The 27,349-nt window shown below is 35.7% G+C and overlaps 1 protein-coding gene across 2 annotated transcripts in view; it reads left to right on the top strand.

The window, feature by feature from the left end:
- The window catches only part of C1H8orf34 (chromosome 1 C8orf34 homolog), a 175,459-nt gene that overhangs the window by 108,523 nt on the left and 39,587 nt on the right, over positions 1 to 27,349 (top strand). For both annotated transcript variants that reach the window (XM_074847240.1, XM_074847232.1), the window contains exon 8: positions 6,582 to 6,717. In XM_074847240.1, the coding sequence (XP_074703341.1) occupies positions 6,582 to 6,717 (136 nt within the window). The remainder of the gene's footprint in view (positions 1 to 6,581; positions 6,718 to 27,349) is intronic.

Here is a 27,349-nt window from a genome sequence, read left to right as displayed (position 1 = left end):
TTAGTATCTTCTCTGACTGCCTGAAAATTCACTGTAGTTGCTTTACATTTAGTGAGGTGTCCTACTGAATTAATGAATTATTATTCATCTTAGCTCATTTTTGTAAAACTTAATATAAACAACATGCAAATTATCAGTGTAATTCAAAATAGGTTTAATAAAGAAAAATGTAAACAACAATGTAATGTGAAATTCAATATTTTGGATATATTGTAAGGAACATCTGTACTATGTTAATGAAATACAATTGAAAAATATTATGACTGGCTCTTCTTTGTTAGAAAATAAAAAAAACAAACTGAAATTAAAACCAAAATTAAACCTTTTAAATATACATTCCTTTCTAATGCTTTAATATTTTGATATGATTGAAAAAAAGCTTACTGATTTAAACATGGCTTATTCTATTATGTTGAAGCTTTTTTTGGTGGTTTTCTTTAAGAATGCAGAGTTGGACTGAGGTCTGAGTTGCATATTCAAACAAATATAGTGGTTGCATAAATAAATGACATCAGGATTGGAGCTGATTAGAAATATTGATCAAAATTTGCTTATAATTTTAAAAGTTGTTTTACTTATAGCTAAAGTGCAAAAAATAAGAAGTTTGCCAAGGAAAAACATTAAAACACATTCCTTTAGATGCCTTTTGAAGTCCAGAATTTATGGTACTTTTGGGCATTTTCTCATTATGACCATTTTGTGGTTCTATATTATTATTATTATAGTGCAAGTACTTTTGTACAATTATGGCAGTTGCAGTAATGCATTATAGAATGTGATGTAACAAGTCAAATACTCTAAATGTTATTTTATTGGAAATGTAGAAGTAATTAATGTGCTTCAATCAATAGTAGATCCCTATTACTGTAAAAATAAAGTGTTTGAAATAATTCTTTAGCACTGAATGAAGCTCTGCCTAGTTGAGAGTTTAGATCGATGTGTTTGAAGTCCCTGTGGTGTGGAGCAACAGTCGTTACAGTCAGTTGTTGTTGCTGAACTAGTGGGTGAGCAGTGGTTATCTAGTAATATTAGATCATTTGTCCTAGGATTACCAGCAGGGAATGATAAGAGGACATGATGCCAGTTCTTTTCAACTGGTTATGGGCTTTCTCCTTTAAATAAAATGAGACTATAACGTTGCATTCAGTCAGTGGTTTGGGCAGTTGGGATATCTAAGAATTGTTTTATAAACAATCTGCCTGATTTGGAGCAAGGGTCTGAAGCCCAGACACTGCATTTTAGAGGCACTCTCATCCCCTAAATCAGTGCTCCATCAGTTTTGCCTGCAATTTGTTTTCTGTAGTAAACAAATATTCCACCTAGCGGAAAAAGGGAGAATAAACAGGAGCCCCGTGGGCCAGAGCTTAGTGTAATTGTCTAAGATACAGAGGTGTGCTCTAATGAAACTAGGACATCTTCATCAGAAAAAGCTACCTCCTCTGTTAATTCCAGCCCCAGCTTAAAATAGGAAGATGGAGAAACTGAGTACAGATTGCTCTCACTCTTGATGATTAAAAGTGAGAACTCTAATCAATGATTCATTATACGTTTCAGTACCTGCAAATAATACTGCTTTCAGTAGTCCTGTGTTGGTTTTGGTTTTGGTTGTGGGGTGGAATTCTTCTAGGTTGGTTCTGACAAATGATACAGGTAGAGGTGGACATGCAAACTGAAGGATTTAGCAAGATCGTGTTTCAGCTGGTTTTGCATGCGTTCATCAGTGGAAGCACAAACATTTAGGGAATTTATTGTCAACTTGAGATGCTTATAATGTAAGATGTCTTCAGAACATTGGGTTCAGGAATCTAGAATGGCTCTAAACAGCGAAAGTCTCTATGAATTTAGGATGATATTTTGCATCAACAGTCTATGGCATGGATCTGAACCGGGCCAAATTCTGATATTTGAAGATGTTAATAGGAAGACATATTAGAACATATGTACCAGACTAGCAGCATTGTCTACTCCATGACATCAAAGTCATAGATGAATAAGAAGAAATGAAGTGAGATGTCCTGTACCTAGTGTATTGCAGACAATAACTCCAGTTCTGCTTCTGTTGAAGTAAATGATTAAACGTTTTCAGGAGTGGAGCATCAGGTGTTCTAGATTAATGGTTCTTCTTTGTCTGGAAGCTCAATTCCTGCTTGGCCCAACAGTTCTTTTGGAATTAAGGTGGGATTTTTATTGGGGTCTCTTGATACTGGTAAGAAAGAATTTATCTTAAACAGAGAGGATTGGTTAACATAGTAAGAAACATACAAGTATGACACATAAAGCAGCATACATTCCTGGAATGCAAGCAGAAATGCTATTGGCAGTAGGGTTTTGTTGGTTTGAGGTTTTGGGTTGATTTTGTTCTTATTTTTGGGGGGGTGGTTTGGTGTTCTTTTTTAAAATGAGAGTAGTAGAACATATTAAGAGTCAACAATCCTTGACAAATCAATGCTATGTACATGGAATACATCATGATGTAAGAACACTGCCTTGAGAAATTCATTGCTTCAGAGAAAGAGGCATTATTTTACTGGTGCATCAGAATTGACTGGTGGCCTGCAAGAACATAAATCAGAATTCATTATCTGAATTTTTTACTCTCACGTGAAAATATTTAGTGCTTTTCTTAGCATTGGACTGAATAGATAATCTCTGAGCTGTCATAACCTCTCTAAAGATGAACCAGGACTTTTCCAGCTTTGCACGTTATACTTCTTGAATTACTCCTGGGAAATTACAACATGTTTTATAATGGAGAAAGAAGACAAAAGTGACTGGATCATATCAAACAATGTAGCACATAACCTGATTACATGAGTCTTCTGTGCAACTGAACTCTCACTGCATTTAATAGGAGTTCTGCTTAAGAAGAGCTCTCTCCATAAAGGGAATGGTGTGCCAGTCTTGTAGGAGATGTTTGGAAGGTGATTACACACCCTCTCATCCCAAGACATTAAGCAATCTTTCACAGTTTTTCAAATACTTGACATTAGTGCCCCTTTCCTTTTCCTCTCCCTAGCCCTTCCTCCCCCAAAACAAAGGATGTACAATAACCTATTTAAAAACATTACCTTGTTACTGGGCTATGTTCTTGTTTAGCTGAAATAGATACCCTCTTCCCCCTTCCCTTTTTGATGAAACTTGTCTATAAAAAAATCACAAAGAATTTAGCTTAGTGCAGCATTATTATTAATATAGAAAACATCTGTTCTGTGCTATGTATGCTATATTACACTTGTGATCTTTATCTCACTTTTAAGTATTTTCGTGTATTATTATTATGGCAATGCATGAAGATTGCAGCTGTGTGAATTCATTTTGGTGAATTGCTGATTTGACAAAAATGTAAGGGTGTTCTGTTTGTTTTATATGTAGGGTTTTTTTTACTACACAGAACATACTTAATGGAAATTGCTATAGGATCGAGGTAGGGTCTTGACATACCCTATTCAGGTAGAGCATAACAGAGAATTAACAGTAAATCAATGAAATACAGTAGACAGGCATACATTAAAATAACAAACTTTTATTAGCACAAATGAGATTGTTTCATTTATGTGAACTTCCATCCTATCACTGTACAAAGATAGGTAACAGTTTTCTAAGGATTTGAGAAGTTTCACAGTATTCTTGTCTTCCATCACATAAGCAGTCATCAACTTGACTTTTCTTACTCTCTTTTCTCAGTGAATTACCTCATTGCTGCTCAATAAAATCACTGAACCACTCATCTGTATCGTCACTAGTTGTCTAGCAAAGAATACAAAGAAACAGAAAAGATTCAATGTTCCAGACCCTGTAACTGAATTGGCTTCTCAATGAGATCCTTTTCTGCTAAGGCTGATTCTTTCCGACTGTAACATAGAAACATCTGAACCTTTGGAAACCTTTATTCTTAAAATGCATTATTGCACTTCTTGTTTGTATTTATTTTAATAACATCCCTATTTATGAACAAATATTCTTCTGCAAAACACACATCAATTGTTAAACAATATATACACACACACAGAGTTTAGTACTAAAATTACTGTATGATTTATTGTTATTGTTTTTTAATTAAGGGTCTTCAATAATGGATGTGGTCAATCAGGAAGATTGCCAGATGGCATGTAAACTTGCTCTCAACTCAGAAATTCCCATGCAAAGTTATTGGGAACCAGGCAGCTTCTCAAAGCCCAGTTGCTTTAGTGAGAAGGAAGTGCAGTATCTGCACTGTAAATTTGAGGCATCCAGAAGAAATTGAAATCATTTGATACTGAGGCAGAAGTGCAGTAATCAAAGTTAAATCAAGTGCTGCAGTTATTCTTTGGATTTGGTAGATGGGGTTATACTTCTCTGTCTAGTTGGAATATTAACATTTTTTTGTAGCTTGCCATGGACAAATTCCATCCAATGCTGAATTAGATCAATGAAAATTCCTTGAGAAAAATTAACAATTATATATGATTTAGTTGTTGTTTTTTTTTTTTTTTTTTTTTTTAAATCTGCATTTTAGCATGCACATTACTGCTATTGGTCTAACAGCATGTGACAATAAATCAATACTGCATAATATTCTGCCTACTTGTCTGTTAGCTACAACTACAGGCACCTCTGAAATCTACATTCCTTGCACAAAGCTTCACTACATTTTCTTTTAAGACAAAAATGTTGGTAGTTGACTAAAACTGAAAAAATGCATGGTTTTGATATACAGATTGAAATATAAAAGGTATGATAGGGGGCAGCCTATGTCATCACTCTGTTGGAACAGTCTCAGTCATCAGAGCGCCAAAAATTAATCAAGCAGAAAACAGTTGAAAACCTCTTTCAAAGAAATCACATCTGTTAGGAGAAAAAAAACCTGAGACATATGCTTCAATTTCATTTAAACTGTAATCCATCCAGTGGTTTACATCTGTTAAAAAATATGGAACTTTTCACACCTCTTTAAAGCACAATTAAACTGTATTTATTTTAATACATAATGTGTTCTGCATATGTAGTACCTTTTCTGAAATGACTCATAGATGATTGATTTCATAATTCTTTATCATATAGCCTTCCAAGTCTTTGAATTAGTTTGTATATTAACCGTAGAAGAAATTTAGAGAAAGGTGTGGAAATGGTGTAAATCAATGCCAGAAACATGAGTGGAACTGTCAATTTATACCACCAAGCCAACAAATTTTGGGAGGGAGGAGAGTTTTCTTAAGTGGTAAAATAAAACATTACAGATTAGAAAATCTAGTTCAAGAACTTTATTCACAGAACTTTCCTTTAAGTTTAGCCTTGCTGGTTTTGCATGTTGCTTATTAAAATGGGTGTCTCCCAAAAAGCGTGTTGTTAACATGGCATAATCTTGACAATCTGACCGTACTGCCCAGAGTTTGAAGCACAGTGGTAAATGTAGTGTCTGTGAACTACAGAGGACAACAGAAATATTTCAGGTAATGATTCGGGGGGTTGTATCTCACTTTTTCATGTATGAAGAGAAGCCTGGTACTCCACTGTGTATCTATGATGACTAGTTGTGTATTTTAAATTCTAATTGAATGTTGCCTCTTCTGATTTTAAAGTTCTCTGTGACTTTTCCCCATCTGCTGTTGGGATTTAAAGTCTGCTTTTAAGCACTTTCTGCTCCACTCAGATCCTTTGATATCAGGTTTCTTTTGTAAACATAAATATATAAAAATATATGTGTATACATTATCTGAAAGACATTTTAATTAGATGATCACATACTATATACCATAAAACACATGCATCAGTCAGTACATGGTAGGGTTGGTGCTCGTTTAATAGCAGCTAGTCAGTGTTTTGCTTGTTTACCTTTTAGCTAGAATCTAACCAAATTATAAATAACTGAAAATTCAGCTTTATTGATACATTAGGGGTACAGAACTTGCCTATTTTATGTTAGAAAAAAAATATATAGATTATCCCTAAAGAATGTCCTGACTGTAAACCAAGAGAATTAATCTACAGTCTAACTGAGCTATGCTATTCCAGTGTGATCTTGGGAAAAAAATTCTCTGAGAGCCTCAGCTGTTTTCCTGCAAAATGGGAATGATTTTACAGTAGTAGAAAATTCAGTTACTATTATGAGTTGCCCAAATACTACAGCAATATGGTGGGTATAAGTATGCACATTATGGTCTCTTTCAATGTGATATATATATCCATTTCACATTTTCTGGGTTTAACAGAGCACTTTTATTTTAGCAGTATTTCTTCATTGCTAAGTGAACAGACAATGAAAGAAATCAGAGGAGGAGCATGCACTCAAATGGAGCTATTGGACAGCATCTCTTGATGACGAGTTTTTTATAAGTGAATTGGAGGAATAAAGATTGAAAAAATATGCAGCAGTGTTTGAAGTGGAAATTATACTAAATATTTTTCAAGGAACCTCTTGTAACAGGGAGATAATACATATAAATAGAAATCCTCTCAAAAGTTTTTTACTATAATTATACAAGTAACTGTGTTTTCTTCCTGATTTTTGAGTTGTTCCATTTTTTAGTGATTCTACAGGTGAAGCACCTTTATTGCTACAAAATTTAATTGTGTGTTCATCCAGTCCTTCTGTCTTGTTGCAGAGGATCTTGATGATCTAAGAATGGAAGGAGTAACAAGTGTGATGTCTTCTGGGAGCAAATTCAATCAAACTCGAAGTGCTCATATGGCTGAGCCTCAAGCAAAGGTCACACTGAATATCTGCGCAAGATGTGCCAGGTAAAGAGCAAAACAAAACCAGATCATGCTAACTAATACTTTATTTTGCCCAGGTTTTCATCTATGTATTGTGCTTATGGGCCGGGTGATGACCTCTCCTATGCTAAAGGAAAAAATAATTACTGGCTACCCTATCACCTCTGGCATTTGGGTTGTGCAACTTATATTTATGCTTGATATGTCACATCAACAATGAATCAAAGAACATAGTTAGTCTTAGGCCTTACTTCACAGCTTGAAACTATTTTAAGCCTTTCTGTCTCTGAATTTCATTAGTTATTTGAGCTTCTGTGGTTTTTCAGGAGATGAATCAGGGAATTTAAAGGTTCAAATCCAATTTGAAAAGCACCTGTATAAATGGAGATTTAGTTGCACAGGTGCAGTTCAGGATTTCAAATAGTTGTTTCTTAGCACTTTATAATCTCATCCTGTTTCACCTCTGAGAAATAATTTAATCAGGTTGAACCCCTTTTGGTTTTGACAGCTGGAAATAATTCTTGCATTTACAGTATGAGGGCCAAATAAACAGGTTGTTATTCCTGTAGCCAAGTCGACATGAAAATGCAACACTAACAGAAACCCCTTAAATTTCCTAGATGCATTCTTCTATGTAGACAAAAGCTCATTTGGAGAAAGGATTTAAGCCTGTTTAAATGACAAAACTAGCCTTCTCACCCTTCTGTTAATGGTTCAGATTAGCAAGAACAATACAGAGGCATGCCAATTTTATCTGCCTGCCTTTGCCAATGGCTGCTCTATTGTGTAGTTTGAGAGGGGATTAGCCGCTTGTAAATAAAAAGCAACCTGTGGTGAAATTAAGTCAAAAGTTTGGCCATATGCCACCCTACGTTTCTACTTTTTTCCCATTTTGCTTGTAAATTACTACTTTTAAAAGGCACTTATGTAGGAAGAGGGGCTTCAGAACATTTTCTGATGCTCTGAGAGCATAACTACAGGCATACTGAATCACCCATGCAATAGCATCTCTTTAGCAGGATTGTGGAGCCTCAGAGAACTCACAGTACTGTCAGAGCAGCAGTGACTGGATGGCCTCATAATTCTAGAGTTTTGCTGTCAGCAGTGTGGCCTTATGTTTTAAAAAAAGAGCAAACATGCCAGTTAAGGGATTCTTCCCAATTCACTAGAAACAAATTGTTTATGTTGTAAAATGTTGCCAAACAATTAGGTACATGAAAGTGTGGCACCTTTTTTCAACTGGCATCGGTTGTCCATGGATTAACAAGTAGAAAGGTAAGGAAAATAGAAATGTTAAATTTTCTACATGATCTTTTTGAATTTACATAAAATCTTGTATGGATTACTATGAAGGTTAATTAAATTTTAAATTCTCTAAAGTAGCCGCTAACAGCAGGTGCCAACATACTATATATTCTCTTAATCCTGCACACCAGGGAACAAACGGTTTAGATCTTGAGCTAAACCTAGCAACCTTGGCTGTTGCTATTCTCCTGTAACTGGCTGTACTATATGACTCTGCAGTCTAAAATATGAGTTGTGAGAGAAAGATCTCATAAAATCCCATTTCCTTATTTCACTTATCAGAGAATGCAAAGCAGTGCTTTATTTTCCCTATATACCTTCATTTCATTGCCTGTCCTGTTTAATGAAGTTGGTGAGCAACTGGATGATACATGTGGTTCTTTTCACTCTTGTTGCAGTTTAGCAGTTTCTTTAAACTTTGGAGGAATTAAAAAAAATACTCCATCTCATCAGTAGCAAGCAAAGTCAAAAGAGAGAAATGGGTATTGCTGTTGTATTCAGTAGTGATGAAACTGTCATTTTTTCTTCAAGATGATGAAGTCTGTCTATTCTGTTGGAGCGTTCCTTCCTTCGTACTGAGTCTGAGGACACCTTTCCTCTCTTACTTCAAGTGCGATTAGCTGTCTCTTTTGATACCCCCACAGTGGGTTTGTCCAGTGCTTTCTTGCAGCAGCTGAAGTAGTGGGTAGAGAGAGTTGCATGAAGCAAGTGGCGTCAAGAACATGAAGACAGGGGGGTTTTTTTGTGTTTGGTTCCAAGCAATTCAATTTTCTGCTAGTGATATAGCCATTGAAAATACCATGCTATAAAATCACAGCCCTGAGTATTTGGGTCATCTCTATGAAAGTTTCTCAGTGTTGACATTTATCTCCATTGTTATGAGAAAGCCTACTATTTAGTGTAAGGTCATAATACAGAACCTATTAGTATATTTATCTGGTTTAGAAATTATTTTTTTATTTTGTCATATTCTCTAAGTAGTCTTGTGTGCTGTACAGTTTATATATAAATACTATGGGATTCGATTGTAGGCACATTTGAATACAATTGAAAAAGAAGTCAGTATAAGTTGTTATGCATACTTCTGGTTACAATTTAAACAGGTGTCTTTTCTCTTAATTTTACCCGTTTTTTGGTTGTATAAAGTGATTTGAAATGAATGGAGCTATTAATTGCAGTGAGTGTTCTGTAGATAATAGAACTTGTCAAATCAGATTACCAAATCAGGTTTGCTGAAGGTATTTTGGCTGTCTGTAGGAGGAATATGACTTTTACCTGAAATTTGATTGGTGGAGTTTCAAATGTTAGGAAACATGCTTCATGTCTCAGACAGAAAAATTAATTTTACTCTTGCATTTGCATAATGTAGTTCTTTCACCTTGCTGTATTTTTTTAAAAATGCTCTGCTCTGATTACTCTCCAGTCATTTTACTTTCTATGATACCTCCTCCAGAATGTTCCTCACTTCCTTGGACATGTTGGGGCTCTTCTGAGAGGGATTTATTTAAAGAATTGAAGGAGTTCCTCAATACTAGTTTTAACTTAATTTGGCTTAATTTTGGGGTCTCACCTGGAAAGGAGTCTTCTTGAAGTTCCAACCTACTTCTTGATTAAAATAGTGTGTAAATTTTAGACCCTCCTGCTACTAGGATTACATTTTCTTGCCCTAGATTATTAGAGTTCCCTTATTATTTGAGAATTAGAGAGAACAGGTCTGTGGCTATGAGTAGGTTATTTTAGCCTGGGAGGAGTGCTGGTTTAATTCTGTATGCCAACTGAGAGCACCTACAGTAGCGTACAGTGCAGCAATATGTCTTATCTGTTCTGTGGCTTCTATAGCTTCCTACAAGTGGGCTAAACATGGGAGTACAATGAGTTGTGAGAAGAATGGACTGAACCAACTGTTTCCCCCATGCTGAGATTACTCATCAGACTTCATTTAGCTCCAATTTAGCTCCTTCTCTTTGTACCACACAAATACATGAGAAAACCAGGATCCAGATTCTAGAATGTAATAATAGGAAGACAATACTAGCAGCTTCTGGTTCCCTCTTTCTTTGTCAGTACAGACTTACTCCTTTGCTAATAACTGGCATTTAGTTCAAGCTAGTATTAAATGTCCTGTGTAGCTGGTTTTCTCTGACTGTCACTAGGCTGTTACTCTGCACAGTAATAGTTCTTCCCCTTGAACTCCCCTATTCCATTTCTGAAGCAGTTTTTAACACAGTGTCAGAGGAAGATCTTAAAAAAGAATGCCAAATGGGAGTGACTATAGTTAGAGATAAAAATCTACTTTGTTACAAGGCAAATTAAATCCAGTTTATATTGTGGGGGAAAGCTTGCAATCGCCTGAAGAATCTTAGACAAAAGTAAGAGCTTTTTCGTGAATCATAAGAAATGAGACAGAGAATGGACATAATCTGAACTAGAATAAAACCCCCAATTTTTAAGTTTTGGGGTTTTTTTTGTTTTGTTTTGGTTTTGGTTTTTTTTTTTAGAAACTGTTACCTAACCTTCAATGCTGATACTTGCACCAGTCATCTTCAAGTAATAGATAGATAAGAGTTATCACAGTCCAGGTCAGTAGTTTTAATAAAAGGTAAAGTTCTCCACCCAGTCATCTAGGAGGTAAAGATGGGAGGATTTTTTCAAGCTAACACACAAAGTTGGTTTCTACAGTTTATGATTAAAAAACCTAAAAACATCCCCCCAAAACCAACCAAACAAAAAAAACCCCAAAAATCAGAGAGAAAGAGAAATAAAAGGAGGGGTTAATTCTCCTGGAGTATAAATTGGTTTGTAGACTGGAATATAGCTGTAAGAAACAGAGAGCTTACTGTTTTCTGTATAGATGTTTCACACACGATGAGCGAAATGCAGATGGATAACAGCTTTAAGAGGTTTTTCAAATGGGAAAGTAGCTACAGAACAATGTTATTCCCATAGCTGCTCTTGGACTACAGTGCAAGTTAAGCAGCATATTAAGTCATCTAAATAAAGGGGTGACATCATTCACAAGGTGAAACAAAACAAGGTTTATAGATACAGAAAAAAAGGCTACCAAAAAACCTGTATTTGGAAGGTTTGCTCTTTGCTATTTAGTCCAGAAAATTAGTGAAGACATTTTTAGTACAATTGATCTGGATTTGCCTTTGAGCAAAATTATTATGATAAAAATTCCTTCTTCATCTAAGAGCACAATTAGTCTGACTGACTTAGAGAATAGACTGTCTCACTCTATAACACGATTTTGTGAATCCTTTCTCAGATACAGGCAAAACAAATGAATTTCAGGGTTGGCCAATGAATCATAAGACACCCTCACACATAAGCAAAACTCATATGGCTTAAATAAAGATCTAAATGACAATTTGTAAAAGCCAAACAACACTTCCATATTTTTTCATGTATTGTGACTTGCACATTGAATGTTTTGCAAGAATTTAATCAGGCATGAGGTATAAGATAATATTAACGTACTGCTGAATGAATTTTAAAGGTTTTTCTTTTTTCTTTTTTTTTTGGTAAGGACCACCCATTAGCCTTGTATGCCCACTGCCATGCTCAAAAGTTAAATCTTGTTCTTGTGGAGTCTTGCCAATGCATTCCTAGAAGTAAGAAGCTTTTTGTTTTTAATAGCGCAAGGGCTGCATTCATTCTTCTTAACATCAATAGAATACAAAAAAGGGGTTGCATGTGATTATAAAAGAAATGGGATTATAGAAAACATACTGTGCCACAAGCTTGAAGGCTTCTGAACAAGAATGTTGGGAAGGAGCACTAGTCGCATACAAATGTAGGTCTGAGATGCAATATTTTAGTTAATATTTTAAGATTAGCTAGAGCAAAAGCACAATGTCCTAAGGCCTTTTAACATATGAGAGGAATCATATATATATAGGTATAAACAAACAAAGTACATCTGTACATTTAAAAAGTGTGGCTTTTCTAACCATCACCATTGGGATGTGGAGTACAGTTCAGATATAGTAACTTGTGTGCTTGAGCTCCTAATGTAGAATAAATGAGATACTCTGTGCATGCTACCATTTACAGATGCTCTCTGAAAACTTAGTTTGGAAAAAATACTCAGAAGTTCTCATGTCAGTTTGCTGTGCCTGTGAAATCTTCATTGTTGCCCTGCTCATCATCTGTATCTTTGACTCCTTTAAGACGTTTTGTCCTCCAAACAATCTTCAGTTTAGCTTGCTTATTTACCAGGGCCAGTTAACTTTTCTTTAACCATCTAAATTTTTACAATATTTTAGTAAGTTTGGTTTTCTATGGTGTGGTCTCCGCCACTTCCATACATACTTGGGGCATAGTCATATAAACTACATAGTACTATGTGAAAGTTAAGAATCACATGTAGGTTTTTTTGAAATACACCAATGGGCTTTTAAGCAGACCTCCATGACATAGAGCCATGAGGACCACGAATGTGTGGGGGAGGAGACAAGAGAATTGAAGGAACAAGCTATAATTTGTCATAAATTGCAGAATAACAGTGGAAAGAATAGGACTGTTGTCTGAATTGGTCATGATATATGTCTCTAGAAAAGAACAGGAATTAATTGGTTGTTTGGGGAATTCTCTGGTATTAATCTAGCTTCAACCATTTTAGATTCTTGCAGAGTAAGAATTTGTATGGAGATGCTTTATCTGAGTATCACAAAGCTATAACAATACTAATGAGACTTGAAGCATTAAGAAGCATTTGGTGGAAAATTTAATAATGAGCTGTGCAGAAAATAGTGTCTAAAGCTTGACAAGTGGATCTCATTTAACTATCAAAAGCAGAAGAGCTGATGTCTGTAAACAGAGAAAAAACTGCTGTTAAACAAGCCATGTTCCTGTATGTATTGTCCACAGACAACACTACTGAAACTGCAGACAGCAAAGAAAAATTAATGAAATTAATGAGCCCTGTGAGGAAGAGCATAAATGCTCACAAACTACTATATTTAAAAAGCAGTTAAAGATAATGGGCTCCTGGAAGATTGCCTCAAGTGAAGGAAGGAAGCCTACTGAGCTTCCTCAACTTCAGCTGTGCACTAGATCCCTTCCTTATTGTTTATGGCTAGCCTGCTCTCATTGTCATTGTGTTCCCTGCACAGAAACCAGTGGGGTGGCTGACTTGTCTTTTGAAATGAGATGGGTTCTCCTATCTTGTCCAGGCATGTAATTCCAGACTAACTACCCAGCTGGGGATGGGAAGGTGTCAAGGAATGGATGCTGCACCATGCAACACTGGGATAGAGTCTGATCAGGTAAAGAGGAGCAACCTCTGACATCGCATACAGGTGCCATAGATCCTGGAAGAAGGGGGTATACAGAGTTTGCTGGCTGGTGTGGTTTTTAACAGACGGTCTAGGTTTATGTTCTGCCAAATTAGACCAAGCCAGCACTGTAGATGGTTCTGCTCTGTTTTCAGCGGACTGCTGTTCAAGTCTGAGTGTGAAGTTTTCTTTCCCAGGCTGAGCCATTTTGGTGTGAGTCACTCTAAAAGGAGTAGTACCTTGGAAATGCATGTGGGACTAAAAGACATCAAAACTCCATGGACTGTTTTTCCCTTATCCTGAGCATATGCAACAGCACTTCGTGTTTGGGTGAGATGATAACAGGCTATGCCTACATTGAAATCTGTCAGGAAGATTTCTGCAAAAATTCCTTAGCTGTTACATGAATTGTCAAAACTATTCAGTGATAGCATGTGCAGATACTAATTTAAAGGTGATTCATGTATTTATAGGTGGTTCAGGTATGTTTACACGAACTATAATCATCCCTTTAACTGCAGTGTTAATATTAACCAAGAGGTGATGGAATTAAATAGAAGTAATCACTGGGAATATAAAATTATCTATTCCTAACAGACTTAGTAGAGCACTGTGCATGTGACTTCAAAGGATGTCTTTAAATCCCTGTTTTTCTTTATAGACTTCAACTTCCTTCCTGATTTAATGCTTTGTGGGAAGTAACCTATAAATGGTGGATCCTGGAATGCATATGATTAGAAATTGGGATTTCAGGAGAATAAATTGTAATTTCTGATATCAAAATCATGCAATAGCACGATATATCTATTTGGAAAACTTAATATTCCATTTCCTCTTTAGACCTGACCCATAGTTTTGATTCCTCTTTTTCAAAGTAGCTTTCTCTGCTACTCCCCAAAGGTCTGTGTAAATAAATACATAGTGAGAATTCTGCCAAAGCAGAAGGTGCAGAGCATCCAGATGACTTGCATCTGAATCTTTTATTATGTTCCCCACTAAGTTCCATTTTTGCTGTTTTATATTGACCGCTTGATTTTGAATCATTATGACCCCTTTTCCCCTATTAGTTTTATTCTCCATGGTGAATTTTAGGTACATTTGTCCTTTTGTACATTTAAATGGGGTTTGATTTGTCTAGAGTGTAGCCTTTTACACATAAATGTAACAAAGAACACCCTAGGATTTGTATTTTGCTTATTTGTGAGTTTTATAAAAGTTTTTAGTCTTTTTCCATGTGGAAATACCTTTGAAACATGTAATATTTTAAAGGGAACAGCTAATTTCTGTCTAATCATGCAGCAGAAAAGCAGGAAACAGGATGATATGTCATACAATTTATATTTCCAATTAATCAATAATGTGTCAGAAAGAATAACTTCTCAAATCCTCCATATAATCCCTGGTTTGGCTTTGTACGCTGTGATGTAATACTGGGGAATGGATACAGGTATATGTATGGTTTGGTGCATGTATTTGCATAAAGAATAGTTTCTGTATGTCTGCCCAGTAGTGGTAAGGCCAGCTTAGTGACTCAGTTCCTGGCAGAAATTTCTGGTTTGTTAATATTCCTGAAATTCGGGAACAAATGACTTCAAAGTACCAAGGGAGAAAACTGTTTCCAAATTAAAGTGGTTGGTACAGAAATAATTTTGGGGGAAAGGTTCTCTGATTGGAGTTGATGCACAGAATGTTACGAAGGTTGTCTTCAAATGTTACCAGACCTTTTGATTACATATTTTTTTCTTATCCGTCTTGCATTTCATATTAGCTTTCTGTCTGTGTACTATTTCTAAGTGGCTATTCTTACAGAGGAGAAAGTACTAAACATTCCAGATTACTTGTGTCACTATTTTTCATTCTTTTTTCCTTTATTTTCTTTTTTGTAACCTTAGTTTTATTGGACCTCTTGTTTCAAAGAGCTGAATTTTCCTTATGTTTGTTTGTGCTAGTTTCACAGACTTTGTCCTAAACCAGGTGTTTTATTTGCATCTTTTTCCTTTTAAGAGTGGCAAACAAGCAAATTAAATCCTCTGTAGTAGTGCTTTATAACTTTAAAAAATTTCCTTTCACTTTGGAAAATTGTGGAGAAAACTTATATTTTTTCTTCTGCTACTTAGAACTTCTTACAATGTGGAAAAATGAAAATAATTACAAGAAAAGAAAAAGTTGTGGCAAAAAAAATTAGTAAAAAAATTTTCATTTAGCTTTTTGGCTGAGTTGAATCTGGGCAGTGATTAATTTGCCCAGCTTTGATGCATGAATAACCACAATAGTGTCTTCATTGTCTTCTCTTGATTTGGTGAGTGATAAATCCAGCTAACATAAATCACTTTATCTTTTCTTTTCTGGAGTGGTGTGCCATTTTTGGTATCTTACTTGTTCTTTCAAAAAAATAGGAAAACACTAAAGAAAGAAATAATTCAGAAAATGTTTTTACTGTTCCTAGTGGTTGTCAGAGACAGAGAACATAAATTAATTTTTAAGAGTTAGGTTGATTTGCTAAGTTGTCAAACACTGGCTTCCCTCTTCTTTCACTGACTCGTGTTGATTTTAACATCTTACAATATGCAAAATAGATAGTATCTGTGTGATTTCAAATGATTTTTTTTGAGTTCATGGATCTAAGTTTGACCTCTAAAATACACAAGATATTATAATTTTTAATCCCAAACCTTAATTAGTTTTATGGCAAACTCCCAGTGAATGTGTGTTTTAAGATTGGCCAAGGTCTCTCTATTTTCAAAATCTTAACTGTGTCATCAAAAAGGAACAATATAAGACAAGAGATTTATATCAAGTGCTGAGACAGAAATCCCAGGAGGATCAGACTTCTTTCTTGCCTCTTTTATACCAGATTTTCCCACTGGATAAATCCACCAAACAATAATTTCAGACCTATCAGAAGTTCTACAAAATACTGTGATGATAAAAACACCATCTGTTCTAAAAAATTATGTAAGCTGTGAAGAAACCAGTATTTTCAGATGAGGCAAGTATCTCTTTAGAAGGAACACTGTGTGTCTGCGTCCTTGCATTATGCAGTAATTTCAGAGACAAAGCATTTCCCTCAGAGTTTGATTTAACAGCTATTTTATTTCCTTGAAGACTGCATGTGTGGGGTAGGCTTGTTTTTGACTTAACTGTCAATCAGCATAAGAGAAATGGAAGAACTCTGATGAAAGGTAAGTGTTTTCATGTTAATGAAAATAGGCTTATACGTGAAACATGTGCCCTAGGTACATAAAATTTGCATGTGAACTGCATCTTATACATACATACTAACATATTGTTCTCGTGATAGGACTGGTTTTGGAAATGTGGCACTTAGTGCGCCAGGTGGATCTGAAGATAGCCTTACTGTAACTTTACTGATAGGGAATTAGTATCCGGTTTTGGTTATGAATGAAGAATACAGTATAAGATGCTGTAAATTAATGATGTGTCACTAGATTATCTTTTCTAAGAACTATTGTTCAACAGTAGCTATATTTTTTAATCTCAAGCTGGTTATAAAAAGATAGAACTGGTATAAGGAGATTGGCATGCTTGTAAACATTTAAAAATGCTTGAGAAATTCTAAGAAGAGTAGACTTAAAGGATTTTTTAGGTCTTTTGAACGTACCAGTCTTGATTTGTAATAATGAAAGCAGTGGGAGCATATTTGAAAATGAAATTAATATTATTTTGTCTAGTCCTGAAAATGTCCTGTACTGTCTCTCAATTTAAGAGGCTAGCATCCGTTTCATTGTGTCCTTCCTTTGTAGATCTTGTCAAGACACCTCTTTCTGTTTTCCCCTACAAAACGCGTTTAACCCCCTCAATAATTTAAAAAGACAAGTGCTTTCCCAAGCCTTTCCTCCTTCTTTTCCCTTGTTCTCTTTGATGTGTGCTTTGCAAGTTAATTCTTTATTGCAATATTTATAGATTCTTTCTGTTTGGTGCTATACTGTGATGTATATCAGCAACAGCAGTTGCTTCTGGATGCAAATGATATAGGGAGGAAGCCAGATCATGAGCTTGGGGAAGCTTGTTGGTCATAATTTGAGGCTCTGGATAACAGTTTAATATAGCTCTTAACAGACACACGTGCACACACACACACAAAACTCTTTCACAAGTCCTAGAAAAAATGGTTCACAGGGGAAGAAAGACTGTTAAGTCTGAAAAGACTGACAAAGACTGTAATTTTTCTCCTGTGAGATAATGGTTTGAAGCCAGCAGCAGATAAAAGATTGCTATAAGAATGGCTTAATTCCCCATCTTGTAAAAGGATTAGATAATTCAGTCTCTTTTTGGATTCCTTACTCTGGGAAATATATTTCCACTTTTGGTTCTCCTCAGAAATAGCTGTAGAGTGTACTTATTTAAATGCACAAAGACCTGCATTCAGACATTTTGAAAAGCAAACAGCACACAGAAAAGATTATTTTGCAGGCTGTGTCAATGTGTAAGTTTTGCTCAGCAAGTGGATATTCTAGTTTTACCAGCAGAAAACATTATGGCTGTGAATTAAGTATTGGTGACATGGAAACTTTCCACAAAAATCTTCAAGAGTGACTGGAAAATAATGCTTTTGATTTGCAGAAATAGAATGGACTTCAACCAAAATCCATTCTTAACTGTGATTTTTATGAATTTTCAAATTGTTTGCTGTGTTTTAGTGTGCAAGCACTGAGAAATAGTGTCCTTTATAAAGTGAGTACAAAAGTAAGAAACAGACTGTGATCTGAATAGTACCAGTGAAAATGGAGCTATTTTAGATTAACTGTACCTTAGATCAGGGTGAAACTCAAAGAATAGGAATGTTGGATATCTCACATAAATAGAATTGATGGTAGTAACAACATACTCCTGCCTGAGAGGTTTGCACCACTTCTTTAAATGGATTTAAAGAAATTATGTCACTAAGTTTATATTCCTACATTATATTCAGAAATTTTGTTAAATATCTGTATTTATTAATGTAGTCTTATACTTTAATTTTGAAACGTCTGCTTTCCTGGATAGTGTTCTGCAGGATAATCCAATAGTCCTCATGCTTCGTTCCTCTTCAATGCAGATGCTTCCTGTATTTTAGTCTATGGTGAAAACAGAAGCTATGACACTGATTTTTTTAATATAACAAGGTGACATGCTGCAGAGCTTTCCCATTATTACTTCAGACTTGAGAGGTGCTGGCCACACTCGCTACTCACTGAATTCACAATCCTCTGTTGTTCGCCCTCATTGACCTAAGACATTTTCCTTCTGTAGTTTATTGATCTGAAATTTGTATCTCACCTTTATTAGGAAGCTGGAGTATGTAACTGAAGCAGATGGACAGTTTTACCAGCAGAAGAGTACTTTTGCCTGTATATTGTTTAAAATATATTTATTTAATTTTACCATTATACTAACTGGCATAGTCTATACTGGAAAACTGACATTTTTGTCTCTATACCTGTGAATACACTAAGAATTTTGCTGGCACAGTTTTAACATATTTTTATTTTTGTGAAAGGCATCAGTAGAACAAGTGGAATAGGTCAGACATTCCTGGCTTTATATTTAGGTGCTAGAGAAGCTTTGGATTTTACACCAGTATAAAGGAGACTTGTGGAGACAGTAAGTCAAGTTACATGAGATCAGAATTTGGATCAGTATGTTTGAGAACAAAGAATGAAATAAACTCACCATATTATAGGCAAGTCAGGACAAATGATTATAAAGCTTGGAGTACTGTTACTGGTGTGGTGTTGAGGTTGCTAGGGAAAGGTGTAAGAAAACATTCAGTGTAACCTAAATGCATGGGGGGGCTTTCAGGACTTTTGTTGTCTGATCTCAGTTGCTATAACTTCCCTGGAGTTATGTATTTGTTCTAGGAAAATTATAATTCAGTATTACAGTAGACAGTATACAGAGAGAGATGTTAGATGTAGATGTAATGTTTTATATTACAGAAAGGAAGCAGATGATTTGAAAGGGGGGAAAAAAAAAAGGAAGTCCAGTAAATCCAATTTATCCTTCTTCTCATCTCTGACTGAAATTCCCTTTGGTTGCCAAAGAAACATCATCATTAGATTTTTAATAAGTTTCTTTTGTTAAAAATTTCATGATATTCATTAATCTTACACAATGTAGATTACAATTTTTAATCCAAATTAGTAACAACTATATAAGGAAACTGACTGCAAATCAATGAAGTATTTGTTTGGATTTTTTCAAGAGCATAGTTAACCTGCTTTGAAATAATTTAAGCAAAATCAGTGATTCACCAAGCTAAAATCTCCTTAATTAAGATTCTAATGCAAACATGACACTACCTCTGTTTTTTGGAGTTGAGAACTTCTCTTTGCAGTTGTTGCCTTAAAAATGTACCCTAATCTTGGGTCAACATGAAAACAGCTTTACTGCTCCTTTTGTTGTAAGATTTAAGGATTCTTTGCTGAACTTTCCCCTACTTCTCACCATGTTTATCTAAAAAAAGTTAGCTCAGTCTTCAGCAAAGGAGAACAGGAATTTCCCAATGAAATGTGTGTTCTTTAAGAAATAATGATTCACAGAAAGCAAAATGTTTTACAGAAATTATCCAGATTCAACAAAACTTAGCTGACGCAGGGCAGAGCAGAGAGAATGGCTGGAGCTGGAATTCGCAGACATGTAACTTCCCACTTCCTCCTTGGGGAGTGCCCTTTACTGTCTTGGAGCACCTGGAGGAATTGTTCTTTATTACTAAAAAGACAGCAGAGCATTTGTATTCTCTTGAAATAACAGCTTTTCAGGATTTCTTCTCAAGTGGAATTTCAAAGTTTCTGTTGTTGTTCACCTCTGGGGATCATCAGAATTTGAGCAAATTATCCAGCTCTAGTTTGCTATGTTTAAAAAGAAAAAGAGGTCCCACAGGCTTGTACCAGAATTTGAAGGCCAACCACATACACAGTAATTATGTAACTCTTGCCTGTAGTTGTTTATTTGGGGATTAAAGGAGAGTTTGTTCAAAAATTATGATCCTTCTTCTGTTTGGGGTTTTTGGCTCATTCTGGGGAGGAATAGAATGGGAATTTGGTTATTTGAGTTAAGTGACATTTCTGGAAGACAATTGAAATATAATCCCAATTCCTCTGTCTGTGAGCAAACAATCGCCCTCCTCTGAAGGTGAATTTCCTCTCCTGTTTAGTATTTGACTTGACACAAACATTTCCTAAAGCACAGCCTCTACTACAGACTAGCACAAGGCAATTTATAATGCACATACTTTGAATTAGTAGTCTACACAAAGAACAAATACTAAAGAGCATGCGTGTCAGTATTAGGTATCAGAAACATTTCCATTTCTTTATTTTCAGGATACTTTATTCCTTCTCGTTAGGCCCTGATGTTAGAAAATACATATGCTTGTGGTTAAGTGTTTTTAATTGTTTTTATGAATCTGATATAGTCCTTGGAATTATTTTTTTTTTCTTCTAATCTATTAATAATTGCAAGAATAGTGTTAACTGGTGATTTTTTTGTTTTTATTGTAGCATTCTACTATAGTGTCGAGTTTAATTTCATTTACTGCTACTTTTAAGAATATCAACAGTGTTGACATGTAGACATACACTGTGAATGTCCTCTATTTAGTGCACTGGAGGATTTCTTAGGTAGGAGTTTGTCCTGCATCTGTACCTGCAGTCATGTACACACTCAAATATAGGCATACTCATAGTTGCCCTCAAAGCAGGACGTTGTTTTACCTCTTAAAAATCTGTTTTCCTCAGGCATAAATGTTTACACAAATTTCAAATCTGTAAATGCATGCCAACTTTAAATCGTGGAGAAAAACCCAATTTTAATTCAGCTTCCTCAACTGTTCCCTGCTACTTTTTTCTCCAAGATATAGTTTAATTCCGTGTCCTATTGTCTAGAAACTGAAGCTGTATGAGAGCTACTGCATTGTTTTAGGGGTGGTATAAGTGGAGAAATCACAGCTTCTCTAGCATTACTCTCTCCTTACATCCCCACTATACCCACACTTTATTATGTACCAATTACAGTTAGTCATTTTAGGATTCTGTTAGATTAATTTTGATTTTACATAAGGAATTGTTTTGTAGGATCATCTTTGTCTCTTTCTTTTTAGCTTCTAAGTGAGGTCATCAATCTAACATCTTTCTAAAGCAGCAATTACCATAATGTCAAGAAGCTGTCCTCTTAATAGCTCATGTAAATTGGATATTGATGGATATCAGAGAGATTTGAAAACAAGACCACTAGTTCTGTCACACAGAAAGAATGGGGAAGTGTGATGACATGCCATGTAGCTGATTACAATAAAGAAGAGTGATAAACTCAACTGGTTTTGGGTACTGTCAGCATTTATTTTCTTGTCAAATATGTCAAGTTTTGGGAAGGACTGACTTTCAGATACTGGTGACAGTTGTCATCACACAGTCTGGTTAAGTGATATCAGTTTGATTAGAAGAAATGATCACCAAGAGATATGTCCTAATGAACAGTGTTAGAAAAAGTAGATGCCATTTCAAAGATTTGCATATTGCAGACAACAGACCTTCCTTATGTAAGGGTCCTTTCTTGTGTCTACTTCTATGTAGTTGTAATTAGATAAAATTATGTACATAGCTTCAACTGTAATATTCTTGGCATAATTAAGTGGCATGTGTTATAGTATCAAAAGGACTTACTGGTAAATTTCAGAAACTAAACTGAACACTCTTAGTTTATCAAAGTCATCTAATGGGGAATATGTTGCTGCTATAGAAATCTCATGGTTGACTTTAAAAAAGCCTTACAGCACGTATTCATTAATACTACTTAATCATTCCTTCTTTAGTACTAACAGAATACTCTTTGCTTTATGCAAATACATGGAAGAATCTGACTCTATAATCTGATTCAAACAGACAGTAAAATTTAGAAACAAATGATATGCTGAAAGCAAGGTTGATCCTGCAGAATGACTGCTCATACTGTGCGAATTTATTTCCAGCTGCTATGTAATGCTAGAAGAAAGATCAAGATGCACTCAGTGTTTTCTCCTGATAGTAATGATTGGATTGCCACAGGGATGTTTTTGTGGCTTTGAAAACAGAGTGGGAGGATGAGGAGGTTGCTGCGAAGGGAAATAAAGTTAGTCCATCAGGCATTTCCTCATTAAGTTGCGCCATCAGAAAAGCTCAAGTCTTTCGTTTGAATGCTAGAGTGGGTCTTTCTGAAAGGTCAGGCACAAGAGAAGCTTGAGACTTCATATCACTTGATCACTCTCTTCCAGCTGGACTCCACCAAACAGCCAGTCAACAGATCTCATCTACCAAGCAGGAAATGCAGATCTGCGCTGAATCCTTAGCCCACCTGCATGGTTTACAATGTCCCTGTCACTAAATTCATGTTACAGATACTTACATGCTGCATATTTAATCCCTGTAAAATTCCCCTGGAACATTCTGTCATCTTGAGAATGGAAATAAGTTGAAACATTTATGGTCATTAATCTGCTTTATTTCACTTTTTTTTGCAACAAATGGAGCTAGAGTAGGAACTAATATATGATACTTCTCTAGGGTATTGCTTCTTGCACTGACTGCAGGATGAAATGAATGAACCAGTGAGTTTTTTTCCACCTCTGTAATCATAGGGATTTACAAGTGTTTCATTAAGACTGTTGGTAATTGTGATACCACAGAACAATGTGTTTTGGGGTGTTGCTGGGCACTCAAAATTGCTAGGGAAATACTGAAGATGTTCCAGAAGAGGTTGTCGTATTAGTCAGAATGGGGTCTTATGTAGATTATTTCACATGGCCTCATTGGTGAGAGATTACACAACGTAAATCAGTTACCCTAATTTTCATTTCTGTTTTATCTTAGTATTTTTTCATCTCATAAAGTAGGTGGCTTCTACTGAAATATCAAATTGTAATATCATCTTGATGACATGCCCTGTTCTCCAACAATCAATGTTTTAAGAAAGAAAAACATCCTAAATGCTCAAGTTCAGCAATGCACTTTAACATGAGCGTAATTTTAAACCAAAGAGTAATCTGTTTAGATAAATGTGTTACTGAATCAAAACTGCAACATTTGTTTTGTATCACCTTTGTGCATGCTGAAGTGTTTTTTCATTTTTCTAGTGAAAATTTAAGATGGCTGAACTTTTAGACCAAAAAAAAAGTTGGTTTCTTTTTTTTCGGTAGGTTATTCCTACTTCCAAATACTGCACCATCACTAGTAGAATAACTAACATAGTAGCTAAAGGCAATTTACATGGAAATAATATAAGATCTTCGATAGATGATAAATCTTAAACATTTGTAGAAAACATTGCTTTTTCAGATATCAAGTCAAGAGGAAATATTTTCCTAATCTGAATCCTAAAGGAATCAAAATGTTTTCTTTTTGCTGACTTTAGTCACTGCCATCTCTTAGATAATACTTGTGTATAAGCATGTGTGTGCTTATAGATTGTTCAGGAGTGTGAAAAGACCCTTTTAAAGTAGTGGATGAAAAAAAATCTACAATTTCAATCTTGACTCTATTTCTTTCCGTCCTCTGGTGAGGCAGTATAGGATTTTATTATGCTGTGACTTATTCAAGGAATGTAGATTAAATCCTTTTGTCCTCTGTTTGCATACTCTTATAGTATCATATTTTCTAAATCATACTGGCAGTACAACTGTGGTTCACACACCCACAAGCTTGTTTGCAGTGATAGACCTGGTATAATGCTGCTGCACCCATCCTGTAGAACTTATTTAGAATGTCTTTGGTCCTGAAGTCCTTGGCAATTTTCTTGGAACAAGTCCTACAGAATGCATTTTTGGGTCAAAGGAAATTGAAATATTTGCCTGGAGGCTGTTTGCCTTTGTAGCTCTTGAAGCTCCAACATGCAGCTGGTTGAATGTAACTGAAACAATGGCCTCTAAGCAAGAGATCACACTATAAACAATGTATCTAGAATAAAATGTTAATGTTGGCTATCAGGTATCAAGTTTAGACTCCCATTAAAATAATTATTAGCTGAAATAATGTTTTGGTTAATAACTGAAAGAGTCCATAAAGTATTAGTAAGATAGTAATTTTTAGATAATTCTTTTTGTTTGTTTGTCTGGGCTTTTTTTAAGAGTACGAATTGAAACTAACAGCCAAGATTCTCAAAGCTAGCCGCCAGTTTGGAAAAGTTCAACTCTTTTTAGATTGCTTTGCGAACGAGGATGTGACTCTCGTATACATTGCTCTTTTTATAATCAACTTTTCCAAAGCATGGATGAAAAGTTCCAACACAACATTTTGATCATCATTTTACCTTTTTTTTGCTAAACAAATTTCTGCCTGGTATCTGGCAATAAAGAATCAAGTCTACCTTGGAGTTTACACTTCTCTGTACAACTAGTCTGCAAGAAAAAGAGTTGGAGATGAAAATGCTTTTGTAGTACCAGGGGACAGATAAGTGGATCTCCTAGTTTAGGACTTCCAATGTTACTGATGCTTGCAGCATGGTGCAACACAGTTTTCTTGGAAGACATTCAGCAAGAATGAACCAGGGAAAAAAGTAGCATAAACAAGGACAGATTAGACAATAAATCTCTGATTATATAATGAGGTTCTTAAGCATTCAGAAGCTCTTCGAGACATATGCTTCTTTCTAATCTGTTGATTAATACTTTTTAAGTGTTGTCATTTTGCTGTGGAGGTGTCTTATGAATAGTATTAACTATTGAAGAGGAAATCAGAATAGTCCAAGTAACAGAATTCTTTTGGTAAGCAATAGTGTTTGTGACTTTTTTGTTGCTTGAGTCACATGAGAATCTATTCCAATACGAATCCACATGTAAGAAATACATAAATAAGTTGAAATTGGATGTGAAAATTAGGTCCAGATATGTCAAACATCTTATTCACCCACCCAGTTCACCCAGCCATTTCCTCCTACAAAGGGAAATAATTTGAATGGCTTTTCTGACTAGATACATTGAAAAGATTTTTTTTTTTTTTTATGTTTTTCATGAGGCAATGGGCCACTTAAATGTATGTAATTTCTGGAATAAGATGAGAATAATTTCAGTTGTTCATGTCTTGTTTGGATTTATGAAAGCTGAGAGTAGGAACATATAAAATCTTGAATATTCTGATGGGATAAAAGAAGGAGCTCCTACTTCTAGAGATAATTTTTTTATGATTGCAATATAAGCAGAGGATGTTGTAGTTTTCCTTTTAATTAAACACAAATAAGCTATCAACATGTTCTGCAGAGAAGAGTACATCACTTCTGGTTCCTGCAATTCCATGCGTATCCTTATAAGCTTGAATACGTGTTTGCAGTAAACACGCGTATGTATGTAATGAAGAACAACAGGTCGATTTTAATGCAAAGGAAATTTATGTGACTTTTGAGATCTTCCTTTTCCACATGGTTATTTCATTTGCAATTTGTTTTCTCCCTATTTGAATATCTTTATGATAATGGTGCAAAGTTATTTGTTTCTGGTTGACTGTCATCTTTAGAAGAGCCTGTTTGACAAGTTTGACTTTTAAAGAATTGATAACTAGCGCATTACAAACCAGGTATAGAGCTATAAAGGATTCATAGAAGTAATTTTCAAAATTAGGTTTACAGCTTATAAGTTTTACACTTTGTTTCTGTGAGGAGTTTTGTTTCTGTGGAACTGCCTCAGGTAAGAATCATTATGAGTTTACATTGAGCTTTCCATCATAAGTAAACCATCCCAGGGGCAATAAAGGAGATAAAGTAATGGGGGGTGGGGTAGGGGGGGTGGGGAAGGAATGGTTTTTAGAAGGTATAAATAGATGACTTAAGATCCAAATATATTGGATAACTGTGAGAGTCCTAAAATGTGAAATTCAGATAGGGCAGATATGGGGGTTCTGCTTGGTTTCAAAGGTTAATGCAAAGTTTAGTGTAAAGCAGCTGCAGAGAGTGAGAATACAGAGTGAAAGGAACTTTTTATAAGAGATAAGTTATTTCTTTCCCCAAGGTTTTACTTCAGTGCATTTTTATGATTCCTGGGCTTTGCAATATTGAATTGCATTTTTCTTATTCTTTTCATGTCTGAATAAATTCAAGGTAAGATAACCTTTATGTAAATGGAAGTTATATTGTGTGAAGAGCTACAAACCATTTCTTCAGAGCAGAATCTGTACTCAGGACTCATAAGAGCCTGAAGAAGGATGGTGGGACTCTTGGGATGCTTATTTAAAAGAACAGATACAAGGACTATTTTTGTAAATTGCTGTCAAGGCATTGCAGTCAGCTGATGGAGGGGAAAAGCCTGAAGATGAAGCCTGCTGTACTGACTGTATTTTCTTTTAAAAAGTAACAAAGGAGGAGGAAATACTCTTGCATGTATTTCCCTCTAGTTGGTTAACCTTGGTTAAGGGCCAGCCCCCAACCCAGCTGCTCGCTTGCTCACTGCTCTCAGCAGGATGAGGGGACAAAATAGGATGAAATAGCTTGTGAGTCAAGATAAAGACATGGAAATTGCTTACCAGTTACTGTCGTGGGCAAAACAGACTTGACTTGAGGAAAATTCCTGAGGAAAAAATTTTAGTTTCTTACCAGTTAAAATCCATTTAGGTAATGAGAATCAATATGGCAAACATTAAACCCACACTTTTCCTCCTCCCTTTCCCAGGCCCAACTTCACTCCTTCACTCCAGACTCTCCACCCACTGAGTGGTGCAGGGGGGATGGGGAATGGGAGGTTGTGGTCAGTCCGTCACAGCTCCTCTCTGCCTCTTATTCCTCCTTGCAGTTTTCACCTGCTCTTGCGTGGGCTCTCTCCATGGGCTGCAGTCCTTCAGGAAAAAAATCTGCTCCACTGTGGGTTCTCCATGAGCCACAGTTCATACAGGACATATCCACCTGCTCTGGTGTGGGTCCTCCATGGGCTGCAGTGGATATCAGCTCTGGTGTGCTCCTCACTGTGAGCTGCAGGGGAGTAGCTGCTCTGGAGTGTGGAGCACCTCCTCCTCTGACCTTGGTGTTCCCTCTGCTGTTTCTCAATCTTTCCATTCCCTGCTCTTCTGCCTGTGTCGCATTGTTTGCTCTTCCTTAACTATGTTTTCTCCAAGGCCACC

The sequence above is a fragment of the Strix aluco genome, chromosome 1 (assembly GCF_031877795.1).
Source record: "Strix aluco isolate bStrAlu1 chromosome 1, bStrAlu1.hap1, whole genome shotgun sequence".
Taxonomy (NCBI): Eukaryota; Metazoa; Chordata; class Aves; order Strigiformes; family Strigidae; genus Strix; species Strix aluco.
The sequence above is the reverse complement of the archived record's forward strand: the minus strand, read 5'-3'. Positions and strand labels throughout refer to the sequence as shown.